At 41.4% G+C, this 16,458-nt stretch overlaps 1 protein-coding gene across 2 annotated transcripts in view; it reads right to left on the bottom strand.

Annotated features, from left to right (window-relative positions):
* The window catches only part of PPP4R4 (protein phosphatase 4 regulatory subunit 4), a 77,503-nt gene that overhangs the window by 40,037 nt on the left and 21,008 nt on the right, over positions 1-16,458 (bottom strand). For both annotated transcript variants that reach the window (XM_079948152.1, XM_079948153.1), the window contains exon 3: positions 9,506-9,608. In XM_079948152.1, coding sequence (XP_079804278.1) covers positions 9,506-9,608 — 103 coding nt within the window. The remainder of the gene's footprint in view (positions 1-9,505; positions 9,609-16,458) is intronic.

The following is a 16,458-nucleotide window of genomic DNA, read 5'->3' on the forward strand; positions in this document are numbered from 1 at the left end:
AACCCCAGAGTCGGTCACGACTGGACCTAATGGTCAGGGGTCCCTTTACCTTTTTAATGTGGAACACAGTTTGGGGGGCAAAACCTGTGCCTCACCTCAGATACGGAGTTAACTTGGGACAGGATATGGGGATTCTTAACCAGTACTGAGTGAACTCATTTATTTCCTGCAGAGTGGCTGCCACTCACTCCACTTGTGGTGGGGAGAGGTAAATTCAGTAGGGGGAAATGTGGCAGTGTGAGCAACACCTGCCTGCCCTGCCCCCAGCAAAGTGCAGCCCAAACTCCCCTGCAATACAGTGTGGGTCTTCATACAGAGTCTAGAGAGGTGCCCTCTCTCCATACACAATCAGTCTATCACAATGACATGCATTTGTATAATCAATAAATGGCATAAATACACCAAAAGCACTGACAGACTCCTGTGCATCGGGCATCAGTATGGCAAAGATATAAATGGATTATAATGTTTTGTACTGAATATCATTAACTCTGGCTTTAGGTATCTTTCCTGTTTAGTGAGGCTTCTATATTCATGTGATTTCCTCCATGCACAGCATGGGTCTGTCACCACAAATCAAGTAGAACTCATCTCAATTTATGTGTTGTGCCTCTGAGCTGGAGATACAAATCTACTGCATACCTAGAAGAGACGTCTAAAATGTACAGGCCAATATTTAACTTTACTTCCTAAATTATTGATATAGAAAGAACGTTTATAGTACAGCCATGCCTCATCTTAAATGGGGGTTCGGTTCCAAGGGTTATGTGTATATGCCAAAATTGCATATAGCCAAACCCTTGGAGCTGCCCTGCAGCTAGCCAGCCTGCCTCCTCTAAAGTGGCTGATGGGGGGGGGGCAGGAGAGAGAGAGAGCATCCCCATCAATCCTAGAGCTAGTGTCCTGAGTGGGCCTTGCCCAGCAAACAAGGCCAAGAGCTGAAAAGCTCTTTTCACTCCGGGGCCGCTTGGGGTTACCCAGTAAGAAAAGAGCTTTTAAGCTCTCAGCCTTACTGGCACACCAGCTCTAAAAGTGCTAGGGGTGCTCCCATGAGATCTTGTGGGAAGTCACATTGTCCCACGAGATCTTGTGAGAGCTCTACCTCTCTTTCAAATCAGAACCAGTGAAGGCGGTGAACGTCCTGTGCGAGTGCCTGGAGGTGGTTGGAGAATGGATGGTGGCTAATGGATTGAGGTTGAATCCTGACAAGACAAAAGTACTGTTCTTGTGGGGCTGGTGTGGAGGACCCCCTGATCCTGAATGGGGTAACTGTGCCCCTGAAGAACCAGGTGCGCAGCCTGGGAGTCATTTTGGACTCACAGCTGTCCATGGAGGCGCAGGTCAATTCTGTATCCAGGGCAGCTGTCTACCAGCTCCATCTGGTACGCAGGCTGAGACCCTACCTGCCTGCGGACTGTCTCACCAAAGTGGTGCATTCTCTAGTTATCTCATGCTTGGACTACTGCAATGCGCTCTACGTGGGGCTACCTTTGAAAGTGACCCAGAAACTACAACTACTCCAGAATGCAGCAGCTAGACTGGCTGCTGAGACCACATAACACCTGTCTTGAAAGACCTACATTGGCTCCCAGTACATTTCCGAGCACAATTCAAAGTGTTGGTGTTGACCTTTAAAGCCCTAAATGGCCTCGGCCCAGTATACCTGAAAAAGCGTCTCCACCCCCATCGTTCTGCCCAGAAACTGAGGTCCAGCGCCGAGGGCCTTCTGGCAGTTCCCTCATTGCAAGAAGCAAAGCTACAGGGAACCAAGCAGAGGGCCTTCTTGGTAGTGGCACCCGCCCTGTGGAACGCCCTCCCATCAGATGTCAAAGAGATAAACAACTACCTGACATTTAGAAGACATTTGAAGGCAGCACTGTTCAGGGAAGTTTTAATGTATTTTTAATCTTTGTTGGAAACCACCCAGAATGGCTGGGGAAACCCAGCCAGATGGGCAGGGTACAAATAATAAATTATTATTATTATTATTATTATTATTATTATTATTATTATTACTACCAGTCCCAGAACCAGCCCACGAAGTGGGTCTTGCCTTAGTGACCCCAAGTGAACCTGCCATTGAAAGAGCTTGTAAGTTATTGGGCTTGCTTGGGACTTGACTTGCACAATTTCAACCAGATTGTCTTCCACTGTGTACAGTTGAAATTGCACAAGTGAAATGTGCATAAGATGAGGTATATCATCTGGGAGGTGGGAAGGCAAGACATTCCGTATTTTTAAGTACGCGTAGAATGAGATTTATTGATACACTCAGCCTATTTGTTAAATGGTAAAGTAATCTGCTCAAATGGTTAACAATATAATAAATGAAATGTTAAGTAAGTTCTAATTTCTAGTATGCTGTCAAAGTGAAAGCTGACAATATAAACTGTCAAGCTCTTTTAAAATCTACACAAAGGTATTACAAAGGGGGAAAAAGGTGCAGTGCTTCAACTTTCCTTGATGACTCTGATACATAGAAAGAGCTGCACCAAGGTGGAAATTTATGGCACAAAACTGAAACACTTGACATCCAAGTGAAACATCCTGGCTTAAAGATTTTGCTGACAGCTGTTGCGTGAATAGAACGTGCACACGTCATTTCCTCTATGCAAGACGAACAACCATGACAGCTCAAAATGGAAATGTCAACCCAGAATTACACATATGAAACATAAAACTATAAGGAAAATCAGTTATTCACGTTTAAGGAGGAAGTTTTAGATATGTTCACCATAGTGCCTGTGTGCCTTGATTAAAGAGCTATATTTAGCATTTTACTGGATGATAAGTGTAATTCAAATATATTTTACAATTCCAAGTTTCTCTGATTTTTCATTAAGGGTTTGCCCTTGAATGCCATTAAATATCCCTTAGAACATAGAACATCCCTTAAAGTCTCATAGAACAAGGCACGGATATCTTGTGGTGGGAAAACAAATTGAGAGTGACAGAACATTGGGGAGAAAGGCAAGAAAGCACCAACAGATTAGGAGCATGAGCAAACTAGGGTCACTTGATCTCATTTATACCCACTCGACCACTTGGATCTGCAGAACTGGCACTGTTATGGGTAGCATATAATACTAGATCCATACTTCTAAGAAATCAATATTTTGGTGTGGCAGCACCTACACTTTGGAACTGCCTGCTTATTGACATCAGGCAGGAATCTTCTCTGTACTCTTTTTTGGTGCCTGCTTAAAATGTTTTTGAATAGGCAGGCCTATAGAGACATGGAGGAGTTACATATGTTTTATTTCTTTTTGGCCACTGTTGATTTCATTATTTCATTCCAGTATTTTTGTAATCCACTTGGAGCTTTCCTTAAAATCAAGCGGTATATAAATAAACGCAATGATCAACAGGCTGCCTGCCACAGTCTTTTAAAAGTATCAGAGCCTACCCAGAAGAAAGGTCCCATGGGGATTCGTGCAATAGTGGTTGCTGCTTGGGAAAGGCAACAGATGATATCTAAAAGCCTTCTCAAATGATGGTCAGTTCTCTGTTCCCAAGATAAACAATGGCAGCTTTGGAACTGTGACCTAGAGGAGTGAAGTTACTAAACCAAACCTTGTGCTGGGCCATTGGGCACTAAGTCAACTTGGCTTTTGAGTTTCAGCAAGAAAATTAACTATGGGAATGACCCAATATTACACAAGAGGAGCCTAACTTCCCTGCTCTCCCCTGCAGTCCCCCTTGCACTACCAAAAGCTGTCCCAGTGCATTCCTTCAATCATTTGGAGCAGATTTTGAGGGAACACAGCAGACTACAGGCAGGAGCGGAAGGTGAAGTCCCATTGCATAAGCGGAAGTCTGCTCTGTTTATACAGGAGCAGCGTTGGATACACGCCTAAGGCATTACCAGAACAAAAGCAATCGTCCTCACACTAAAATTCTATTATTTAGAATGTATGTAACAGGCCAGGAGTCACAGATTTACAGAATCTGTATTTATCACATTGCCACACCTTGATAAGAACGTTTTGAGGACCACCAGTGTCATTATTATAATTTGAGGGTGTTAGAGCATGCCCATGAGCCACTCCTCTGTCTAAATCCATCTTCTCAGAATGGTTTACATTTAACTAGCTTGTAAACAGTGGCATAAATCCCAAGATTCCGGGAGCAAACCATTACATGTCCTTTTTCTAATGCATACTAAGCATCTCCTTCCAATCTTCTCCCACATACCAGCTGCTTAGCTTGCAATAGCAAGAAACTCAGAATGAACAGTGCTGGCTTGCCCATTAGACAAATAAGACATTTGTCAAAGGTGACAACCTTGGAGGGAGTAGCAAGATGCGCCCCCCCCCCCTTGCTTCTGTTCCAGTTATGGAAGAAACCCTAAGTCTTGGTGTTCGTTTCACTCCTTTTCCACTGCATCCTGTCATGAAAAAATCAGATGAAAAGGACTAGGAGCCAAGGATGGGATGAAAGGCTCAACTGTATCATTTCTGCAGCTCAGATCCACTTCCTATTCATGTGAAAGAGAGTAGAACCAGACTACATGAGGTCAGACTATTATAACGTTAGTTTGAAGCATGATCACAAATGGGGCTTCACATATTTTATCCTGTGAACCACCCTGAGAACTGCAGGTATAGGGTGGTATACAAATTTAATAATAATAATAATAATAATAATAATAATAATAATAATACATTCCTTGCCTCCTGGCTTGAGTGCTCTTTAACTGCCATTTGCAGGTGAAATAGGAAGACTGCACTGAGCTGGGAGACTGAGGAGTTTTGGGTTTCATGGTAGCCCAACCATGATTCATAAAGCATGGAAGGATACACAGGGCAGGCATAATTGCTGCTTTTGCCAAGTCCTCACCCATGCTGATATGCAAAATCATTATTCAGCCCATGATATATGACAAAATAATGTCAACAGGAGCAGGTTGGACTACAGCCATAATAGAATGATATACTATCTAAGAAGAGAGGCAAAAGTAGTCATGGATTTACTTGCTATTCGGCACCCAAGAACAAGTCACTGCCTGACTGTTCCACATCAGCTGACCAGCTAGTTTTCTGACGTGAAATAATAATTAGTGCAAGATTATCCAATTATCAACCACATTCCCAGGCAAAGTTAAGAACCATGTTTATTGTTGGGTGTGTTAAAAATGTGTTGAAGAACCATTTCCACTCCAGTGAAATAAAATTTTCTAAGAAATGGTGAAACTACCTACAGAAAACCTGTGAATATTTTGAAAGCAGTATAAGACCTTTCTGATTGTGTTAGCTGAGCAAGATAAGGATGACAGAATGCAAAATGTGTTGTGCTTTAAGCCATTTTGTTATATTTAGATCCCCCCCCCAAATGATTGCTTGTATGCTATCCTGAAATCTCAAAATGAATTAGCTTATACAGTATATTCAAATAAATGCAAATTAATATGTTAACATTCTTCTGAAAAATCTAGATGCCACAGTAGTGAAATAAATAATTACTAGCAAGCCTGAACTTTGTGCAATACTACTAATGGCAACAACAGTCATCTCAAATTATAACATTCAACTGCTATGAACAGCAACTCAAAGAAGTAGAAACTTCACTTGCCCAGGTCTTCTTTGGATGAGGATGCTATTTTTGGAGTAGGATCTGAAACAGGCCTAAGCCCTCTCCAGGCAACAAAAGAGTACATGTGGGCATATAATGGGTTGGGAAAAGATGCCTGTCCACACAAGCCCTTCCCCCAATGACTTGACTGGCTCCTGGTCCTACCCTGCATAATCAGGATTCCTAATTGGCGAAATCTAATTGCATTCTGTAAAATGCTGTTACTGCAGAACTGAATGCAAAAAGGTTGAAGGAGGGACACTAAGTGTGTACATCCTTGATGGCTTACAAAATTTGAGCTCCCACATGTTTTTCTGAATATAATCTCTGGGCTTGTACACTTCCTATCCCATTTATCTTGTTGCTTGCAGAAGACAAAAGAATGCACCAGAGAAACCTCCTATTTATTTGAACTCATGATTTAAAGGTAGAAGGTTGCCCTCACTCAGTACCTTTTCTCTGTGCTGAGAGCAAAGGTGAGAGTTGAGGAGGGTTACATGGGAGCCTGAAGCCCAAGGGCCAAATAGCACCCAAACAGGAAGTATGTTTCAAAATACTCTTCACCTACTCTGCTGAGAGAGACCTCACAGTCAAGCTATTCTTAGAAGTCTTCTTCCTTCAGTAAAAAGTCAGAAGATACCCATATCACAACACTATAGTCATGTAAGCTGACATTTTTAATAAGTCAAATGTTTCTTCTCATCTTGTCATTTTAAAGAGAAAAGTGAACCAGCGTAATTTTCAGCTTGCAGACCACCTAAGAATAAGAGCCATAAAGATTAGCCCAAATTATTAACAATGATAGTCTTGCAAGCACTTACAATTATTACTCCTTTTCCGTTTGTTCTGTTTCCCCCCAAAGCCTCCACAGTCACTATTATGGATGACCTTTAAAGTCTATCAAATAATTCAGGGAAATGCAGGAAGAAAGAGGCGGATGGGAATATGCTGGAAATATATTAAAGAGCCCTTGGGCTAAATTAGAAAATTGCCACTTTGTTCAGAACTTAAATGAAAGAAGAACCAACAAGCAAATGTTCAGATGTGTTCCAGAACTTCAGTCGGCAAGATTTCAAATGCCACACATGGCTCAGCCAATTAAAAGGGGGCAATTTATCATTAGGACTCCTACTACTTCCTTACTAGAAGGCCACATACCTAACAACTAACAACAACTGAACCCTTCAGTAGATGTCACACTTGTAACAGAAAGAAAATAGAATTCTTAAAACAAAAGGGAAATCTAAGGGAACAAATCTTTAAACAAAAGGGAAATGCTTCCTGTAAGTCAGACTGAAGAGGCTGCGAAAATAGGCAGAGCAATTCTACGTTAATATTGTGCTGCCACTCCACTGATGGAACAGCCGCTGCATCCATGCATCCATGCGTGCTTGGCCCAAGGGGGACAAGGTGAAAACACACAACACAGAAAACACACAAACAGCATAGCAATGACAGACACACCCACAATGTCCCTGAAAATTCTGCCAGCGTCCACCACATGGTAAGCATACATGAAGGGGCTAAGGCACACAACCTGCTTCACCACACACCAAACATGCACAACACCACGGCCGCCCCACTCCATCAGCCTCAGTGGCGCAGACAATGATGTTCCCCCAACTGCTAGTCCCCATGCATCTCTCCCTACAGACAGGGGCTTGAATCCCCTAATGCTCCTCACAACCAGTTTTACAAGCACCACACGTGAGGACACATACACACAGGAACGGAAAACCTACATAGCTCCTTAGGCAAGATGCTTGCAAGAAGCACCTAGGACAAGGGGTCATCAGCCACTCAAAGGTTCATGAGCCACTTTTCTGGCAAGCAGCCAACAGCAGGGACCAGGACATGCAATGAAGGCAGCCACAGAAACACACGGACAGCAGCGACCTCCAGTGGCCGACTCAGGAGGGCATGGAGTTCTTCTCTCAACCCATCTTACTCCCCCCTCATCTCTTCTGAACCCTGCTCACTGTCTCGTACACCCTGGCAGCATCCATTTCACTTGTGAATCCATCATGTAACAGGGGACCTGACTGAGTCGATAAAAGAGAGCTCACTGTCTTAGATCTCATCAAGCCTCTCCCCCCCCCCCCCGAGGTCATATATAATTATTAGTAGTGTTGTTATTATCATCATCATCACTCCCATGCTTCCTCCCAAAAGAGGGTCATGGCAGCAGGCAGCAAAGAAGCAAAGCAATCAATTTAAAAATAAAAATAAAGTATTTAAAAACAGTAAGAACTTCTAAAAACATTTTTTAAAAACACTATATTCTGCTACTAGGGTAGGGGAAATGGATCCCTGTATATCAATCCTTGACAACAAAGAAGCAACACATACAGCACAGTCAAAATCTTTAATTGTTGGCTAAAAAAAAAAAAATCCCTTTACTCTGAAATCAGTGGGAGTAAAATTCTTGGTTCTAGCTCTGCAATGGAGATGGAGACTTATTTTGCAGGATACAAATTAAGTGTGCTTCTTTGCCATGCTGCCCACATTCCCATCCCATTTCAGCCTTTCTGACAGCACGTCATAAGCAGAATGGCTTGGATGGCTGAGTTATGGCCGCATTCCACCAGCATAGGAAGGATCATGTCTAAACCTATAGGACCTCAAGTGTCAGACTGCAGTATAGAATTACATCCTAAATATCCAAAGCAGCCACAACAAAAATAAAACACTAGTTCATACAAAGCCAATTAGAGAAAAAAAATCCAAAAGGAAATAGTAAGATTAAGAATGTATACAAGTAGAAATTCATAGGCATACCAGAAAACAATAAAAACAACAGCACAGAAAGAAAAATCTAATTAAAAGCTCCAAACCCCCCATGAATGTATTTATCTGGTGCCTAAAAGTTAGAAGGGTAGGCACCATTCAAGTGTCCCTTGGGATGTTGTTCTACAACCATAGTGCCGCCACCAAGAAGACACTGTCACCAGTCTCCACCTTCCTCAACTCGGATGGGAAGGACACTTGGACCATGGCTTCCAATAAGGATCTCAAACAACTTCATATTTTATACAAGCATTTCCAAGCTACAACAGGATTCCATTAGCACAGGCAGTCTACACAGAGGCACTATTGTCTGCAATCCCTCCACTACTTTAGGTGTACCAAAGAGCTTCTGCATGTTCCATAGGCCTTTTCATCTTACAACACAGAATGGAGCACTATTGTTCAAGAATGACAAGTCCAAGGCCACACTAAGTGCCCAGAGCTAGCTGAACAGCTCCTTAAATAATGGGTTCTTTGGATCACATAAAACATGTAAGTGAAAGAGCAGGTGTTTGAACTGGGTGGAAGGAGTTCTCTTGGTGAAAGCTTAGGGTTTTGGAGGAGGAAATTAAAATTATACCTAAGGGTTTGTGAAAAGTCTAAAGTTTTCAAACTAAAACATTGTGTGTGTGTGTGTGTGTGTGTGTGTGTACGATTGCAAGCCCTTTTGAGTCAAAACCTGTCTCTGTCACTCCCTTGTTAAAAAAAATATAAATGTTTCGTAATCTGCCCTCAGCCCTGGATAGTATAAGCAAGCCTTAAATGCATACATAAATAAACCAGTAGACAAATTATTGACTGGAGACAACTATTGGAAACCAATAACACTGATATCCCAGAATAATGCAATAAACATGCATTCATCTCATCAGGATAGCTAGCAGTTTTAATTTTCCATATATGGTTAAATAACTAAAATCTCATACAAATACACTAATTATAAAGAGTTACCAATACAGTGCTATTGGAGTATGTTATTCAATCCGAAAAACATGTTTTCTGTTGTTGCCTTCTTTATTGAAGGTCTGAGTCACAACTATTAAAATCAATAGGAGCTTTGTCGTTAGCAAGAATGGGATGTGGGTCGCATTCAATTATTTTAAAGAAGATAAAAAACAACAATCAAAGTAAGGCAAACTACACTTACTCTAACTTTTGGCAGGACTCTCCTTAGCGTCTCTGCAGGATTCTGTCGCATCAGAACTGGAAGACTTGCAACCACGCTTGTTCCTTGGATATCCTGACCAGAACTTATAAAAAAACACATTTGTTTTAAAGTATTTTGCAATGAGAACATCTTTAGCAAAAGACAAAAAAAATTAATTTTGCTCATATCTCTCTTGTTTAAACATTACAATACATAAATTACACATATTTAACGCTTTGAAATTTAATTTAAAAGTGCATGCAACACAAATCTTCATTTAATTAACTAGAAGTAGCATAACAATACACAACCAAAACATTCTACCTCCGATGTGATGTGATTGAAATGCATTCAGTAAAGTCACAATGTATCCTTAAAACACCATTTTAATTGCTTTACCAAAACAGAAGCAACATGCAGCTGAGGCAAGAAACTGTTACAAGCCAATGAAAGTGTTATCATTTCCAGATGCGTAGCAAGTAGTATTTTTGCATCACCAATAAAGCAACTGCTAACTTGAGGGGGCTTGGTAAGAATGTAATTTCAACCCTGAAACCACAAGCAAGAGTAATCTGTAATAACCAGTTGTTATTGTTGTTGTTATTATTATTATTATTATTATTATTATTATTATTATTATTAATACCACCCCAAACACCAGACTGGGTTGCCCCAGTCACTCTGAGCAGCTACCAAGATATATAAAAACATAATAAAACATTAAACATTTAAAAGTTCCCTATACAGGGCTGCCTTCAGATGCCTTCTAAAGGTAGCATAGCTACTTAGCTCCTTGACATCTGATGAGAGGGCATTCCACAGGGTTGGTGCCACTACCAAGAAGGCCCTCTGCCTGGTTCCTTGTCATTTCACTTCTCACAGTGAAGGAACCGCCAGAAGGCCCTTGGAGCTGGATCTCAGTGACCAAAAGGAGTGAAGATGCTAAGTGCTTGGAAACAAATTATTGTAGCTCTGCTTTCCTCCTTCATCCACCAACCATTTCATCCAGAGGGAACAGAACCTGGAAAAGGTTCTTCTATATTCCTCCCCATAAAGCAGGGATTGAGAACCTGTGGCTCTCCAGGTGCTGTGGGACTGCAACTCCCATTATCTGTGACCACTGGCCATGCTTCCTGGCCTAATGGGAGCTGGAGTCCAGCAATATTTGTAGGGCTGCAGGCTGTCCATTCTTGCCACAACAGCTCAGTTGGGTTCCAGACCTTGTTGGAACAAGTTGTTAACATGGAGTTGTCCAAAGTCCGGCTCCTCCAGGCTAGTACTTGCTACTGACTGAGTGGCTGGTACGCTTCTGATTGTCTATGGCTTACATAGGAACAGAACATAGGCAGCTGCATAATACTGAATTAGAGTATTGGTCCATGTAGCTTAGTATAATCTGTGCTGACTGGGAGTGCCTCTCCAGGGTCTCAGACAAGGAATCCCTTCCTAGCCCTACCTGGAGATGCCAAGGATGGAACCAAGCACTTTCTGCATGCAAAGCAAATGCTCTACCACTGAGCTATGGCCCTTCCCCTTTGCCTACTCCTGCTCCTTCCAGAATCTCTTCTCACCCATGGGATTAATTACAGACAGGACAGAAGACAAATTTATAACATGAACATGGGATGATATTTAGGAGCTTCACAATAGCTGGTTCTGGCAATTGAGCCTTATGCTATATATGGGGGAAACTGTAACTTGAGTGCTGGGAAAATACCCTTAGTAGACAAATTTGAGATGAAAACCAACATTCAGTTACAGTAGTTCAGTTGCGGACTCCACTCTACATCCTGACATACAATCAGAATGGGTTTCTTCAGTAATAAGGCAGGCTATTATGCAGAATATTGGATTTAACTAATAGATAGAAATATAGATATACCGGTATATGTATGTATATGTATTAGACAACTCTCATACTGGGGAATCATTATCCTTGAATAATATAACATCTGTTATAAAAACTTTAGGGATATTCAACTGGGGTCCTTTTGAAGGGCTGGGGAGGGAAGAAAGATAAGGAACATAAGAATAAGCTCATTGCTTATTTGTAGTTGAAAGAGGCACATAACTCAAAAAACTCATAATTGAATGCACAATGTTCTAGATTCAAACCACAACATATATGGTTAAAAGGAATTCAGATAGCGTTACTATAAAATACATCTGTCTGAGACCTTGAAGACAGTATACCCAGATGCACTAACTATCTGACTCAGTATAAGGCACTTTCATAGGGACGCAGGTTTGCCGATCGAAAGGGCTTGCCGATCGAAAGGTCGGCGGTTCGAATCCCTGCGGCGGGGTGCGCTCCCGCTGCTCGGTCCCAGCGCCTGCCAACCTAGCAGTTCGAAAGCACCTCCGGGTGCAAGTAGATAAATAGGGACCGCTTACCAGCGGGAAGGTAAACGGCGTTTCCGTGTGCGGCTCTGGCTCTGGCTCTGGCTCTGGCCAGAGCAGCGATGTCACGCTGGCCACGTGACCCGGAAGTGTCTCTGGACAGCGCTGGCCCCTGGCCTCTTAAGTGAGATGGGCGCACAACCCCAGAGTCTGTCAAGACTGGCCCGTACGGGCAGGGGTACCTTTACCTTTACAAGGCACTTTCACATGTTCATGTTTCTGTTAATAAATTCACACATATTTAAAAAAAGAAAAGGGTCCAGATGGAAATGTTAAGTACACAGCGTCAGTCTCTCAAACTATAGCAAAGTTTTGAATTGCTTCCAAGATTTGTCTTTATGGGAAGTTCTTAATTCTGTACTAGATAAATCTTTTTCATATTAATCCTGCTTAAAAAAAAAAAAAATCTTCATCACACGTTAACATGCTATACTATAATAAACACATATATGTGAATCCTTTTCTGTGAACTTAACCAATAAAATGATGTGGCGGGGGGGAGGGATGGGAAGAGATTCGTTCATTTTCGCACAAAGAGGAAGCCAGCATTTGTGTAAACTGAATGTTAACGCAAAAAAGTGGTGTGATGATATGCAATTCTAAAGAAAAATGAGGCCTTTCCTTTAAAAAAAAAAAAAAAAAAGCTCCAAGTGGCTGGCTTGCTGTCAATTTAAAATGAGAAGCAGAGGGTTTTTAACACCTACACAAGCTGTAATTTTCCAACTGTGGAAGATTTTTCTTTTATTTCTACTGAAATAGCAGAATTGGTGATCCTCTGCTCTTTAGCGATTCTGAATTAAAACCATCTATCATATTGTGGTCACTCCAGCAGTTTTAACACTGTAAGATGCATCAAAATACACATACACACTTTTTATTTCAATCAGGGGTTGCTGCAAATTCAGCATTGTCTAGAAACTGTCATTTTATTAAAAGCACTAACCACAGGAAAGCTCTCCCAAAACTTAAAGTCAACTTAACTATTCTGCCATTGTGTGAACAAACTTCACAATGCTAAGGTTTTCATGGAGGGAAAATCATTTCTACATTTTCAATTTTTTTCTATAGAAGTTAAGCTATGTATATTGTGATATTAGATTACAAACAAGCAGGTGCTGCAACAAAATGTTGCAGTGCTCAATGCTGTTGCTCAGGATTTCAGCGCTTCATCCCACTCCCAGCTTCATCCCATTCCCAGCTTCCACACAGTTAGTTTGTCATCACCCCACCAACTACAAAAAAAAAACACCCAATGGCAACACTAAGTCAGTATCCTGTGGCTACAGACTAGTCTGTCCTCTTAGGCATTTTGGGGAATGGGTGCCAAGCCCCCTAAATAACTTTTACCAACCTTGGGGCTCCCTTAAGACTGTTGATGGAGCCTGTGAAAAAGACTGAACTATAGTCCTAGAATGCTTGTATATATTATGGGAATGTTTGCCTTGCTTGTATGTCTTATTGCAACTTGAGTGGGGGTTACCAAGTTAACTATGCATTGTTCAAGTGGAAATCTGCTCTGCTAGCGGAATGGCAGAGTTGGGTGTTACCTTTTGTGCTGTTATATACATACAAGACTGTACAATATCTACACTCTTTGATTCCAGTAGGAAGATCTGCACAGTTGGACAAGTTCTGCTCCAGTTATTTCCATGCAAAAACCTCCTAGACAGAACAATCCAGTAGTCATGGGTATGCTTCTGCTATTGGTCTGCAAAGGAGTAGGCTGCGAGATCTACATGTACATTATTGATTCCTCCCCTACACACACACACAGGAATAGATTGCGCCCAATAAATACAAAGCTCAACTTTTCTAGCTAGTCTAGAGCATGCTGAAGGTTGTAGAAGCTGGAGGATCCTGCTCTAGCACTATGTTTCTGCAGTCAAGGCAGAGCGTTCTGCTCAAATAGACTTCAAGATAATGACTGATGCAAACTCTGAATATGAGCTTATCTCAATGCCTTGCCTTCAGAAACATATTTAGAAAGCTTTCTTATCACCATTACTAAGTGGATAAGCAGATCCATTAACAGTTTTGGATGCATGCCTCAGAAATAGTAAGGCTGCAGTTCTTAAATTACTTGGGAGCAACTCCAGTTGAATTCAGTGGGCCCTAATCTGTTCAAGCTGCGCATCATGAAACATAGTGGGACAAAGGATAGAAATGACAAGACTCTCCACAGTATATCAAAAAGTCATTTCACATGGCTGGGGGCAATATATATTCTTTGCAGTCTTCCAAATAACTTTTGAACAACCTGAAAGCTCATTGGAATCCTGACAACAACAGTATGATTATTTGTGTTAATATATATATATAAACTGCTTTAACATATGAAGAAATTCCAAAATGATGTACAAGAAAGGACAAACAATGCAGAAATATAAGATAAAATCAATTTAAAATACAACAATTCCACAAATCATAATAACCAGAGTCTCATTTAGCTACAGAGCTCAATCTGTCAAGGTTTTAATATTTATGTTGAGTTAATACACGTAGGAATGGCAACAAAATGTTGTGGTTTGGAGTGCTCCTGTTCAGCAAGAAATGTTCATGCCCTTTTGCAGGATACTCCATTTCACTACCATCTTAAGCCCACTAAGCATGGTTAGTCCTCACTGGGCTGTCTTTCACATCCTCCACCACTTTGGGCCTTTTTCTAAAGGGTTGTGCATGTAGTTTTTTGTACTTCTGCAAACCTTTGATACCTCCCTCTTATGCTGACACCTCCCTCTTGTTGATGGATAGGGCCATTCAGACTTCATAAGGATTCAGTTCACTATTGTTATAGATAAAATATAAAAAGCAAGCTCCTAATCCCTTGTGATTTAAAAGATACATTTAAATATGTGACTTACTTAAATAAGAAACCTCAAGATAAAATGGAGCCCAAATTCACCACGAATTATTAGCACTCAATATTCTGACCCACATAGTAAAAATTTCCATGAGTTACTGAAAGCTTTTCACAATTAAAGGTTACTATTATCAGAGTGTGATAGAATTAGTACAAGGCGTTCACAGAACAGGAACTTGCATATTCCTGAGAAAGATATGCAAATTACAGATTTCATGCAACTCAAGTGTGCATATTAACCGTGATCCTCCAACTCAAGATATATTTAGGAAACTGTCCCCATGACCAATACCAACTTTGAAAACCTATTTTCTTCCAAAACATGGGCACAACCAATCAATCATCTTTGTTAGGGCTCAAACAATCCTTGCCAAGTCTACTCAGAAGTCCTAAAAAGAAAGTATAATTTTTGCTTCAGAACTATTGTTTCTACTCATATGCAAAGAAACAATAATTTAATCAGCCGAGTGCATGACATGAGGTACAGCTTCTCAAGAACCACTGATCAAGAAGGTTTTAGGATTTGGCAGAAGCCCCAATACACTTGCAGTGTTTCCCAAACTTAGGTCTCCAGCTGTTTTTGGACTACCACTCCCATCATCCCTAACTAACAGGACCAGTGGTCAGGGATGGTGGGAACTGTAGTCCAAAACCAGCTGGAGACTGAAATTTGGGAAACCCGGCACTAGAGGAATACAAGATATGACATCACAGTTATAGATATGCTAGCAGAGTCGTTCTGCTGGCTGAGCAGCTCCACCACCAAACATATATGCAAGGCAAAACAGGGCAGAAACATAGATGGGTCATGGGCAGCACAGGAGAGGAGCACACATGTGTCATACCCAATACTCCTTCCGTCCATGGTTAGATCTCGGTTGATGGCACAACTTGTTAGTGGCTACCCCTTGATTTTCTTTCCCACTGACCAATGGGAGATTTAAATTTATATACAGTCAGACCTACATCAACAACTGTTAAACCTATATTACAAAACAGGCTAGGGTACAACTTGGCATCCAGTGAAATGTGCATGGTATGAAGGAACCAGTACAAGCCTCCAACCAGGTAGCCAGGAAGAGGACTTCAACAGCTTCCCAACACACACACACACACACACACACACACACACACACCACTTTCCCCAAATCTCAGCTTGTTTTATCATCTGGGCATATAAGAAGCTCAGTTTCAAAACAAGTAAACTTTGAACCGTGGGTTGTTAAATTAACCAGAATTTATTATAAACCACAAGTTGTGATGCACAGGACAAAGGAAGGCAAGATTCAGCAAAGCAAAAGCCTACTGAAGTCTTCCTTCTGTCTGGAGGAGAAAAGCGAGGGGGACCACAAGAGACTAAGGCTCATGGTAACTCCCTCTTGCTTCTGCACATTTCACTAAAGTTTAACATGCTATATAAACTTGGTCAGTGGGTCAGGGATTGGACAGTTAAATATACTAGAGACAGAATTCATCTAGAACTGCCTTCTCAACAATAATGGCTGGTGGTTACAGTCAACTTTCCATCATCTCTAAAGGTAAGTTCTAAGGGATCCACTCCTATAGACTAAGTTGGAGTCCAGCTGATTTTATTTACAGTGGTACCTCGGGAACATACGCTTCAGGTTACATACGCTTCAGGTTACACACTCCACTAAGCCAGAAATAGGTTAAGAACTTTGCTTCAGGATAA

Source organism: Podarcis cretensis, assembly GCF_951804945.1.
Source record: "Podarcis cretensis genome assembly, chromosome: 1".
In the NCBI taxonomy this organism is placed as follows: domain Eukaryota; kingdom Metazoa; phylum Chordata; class Lepidosauria; order Squamata; family Lacertidae; genus Podarcis; species Podarcis cretensis.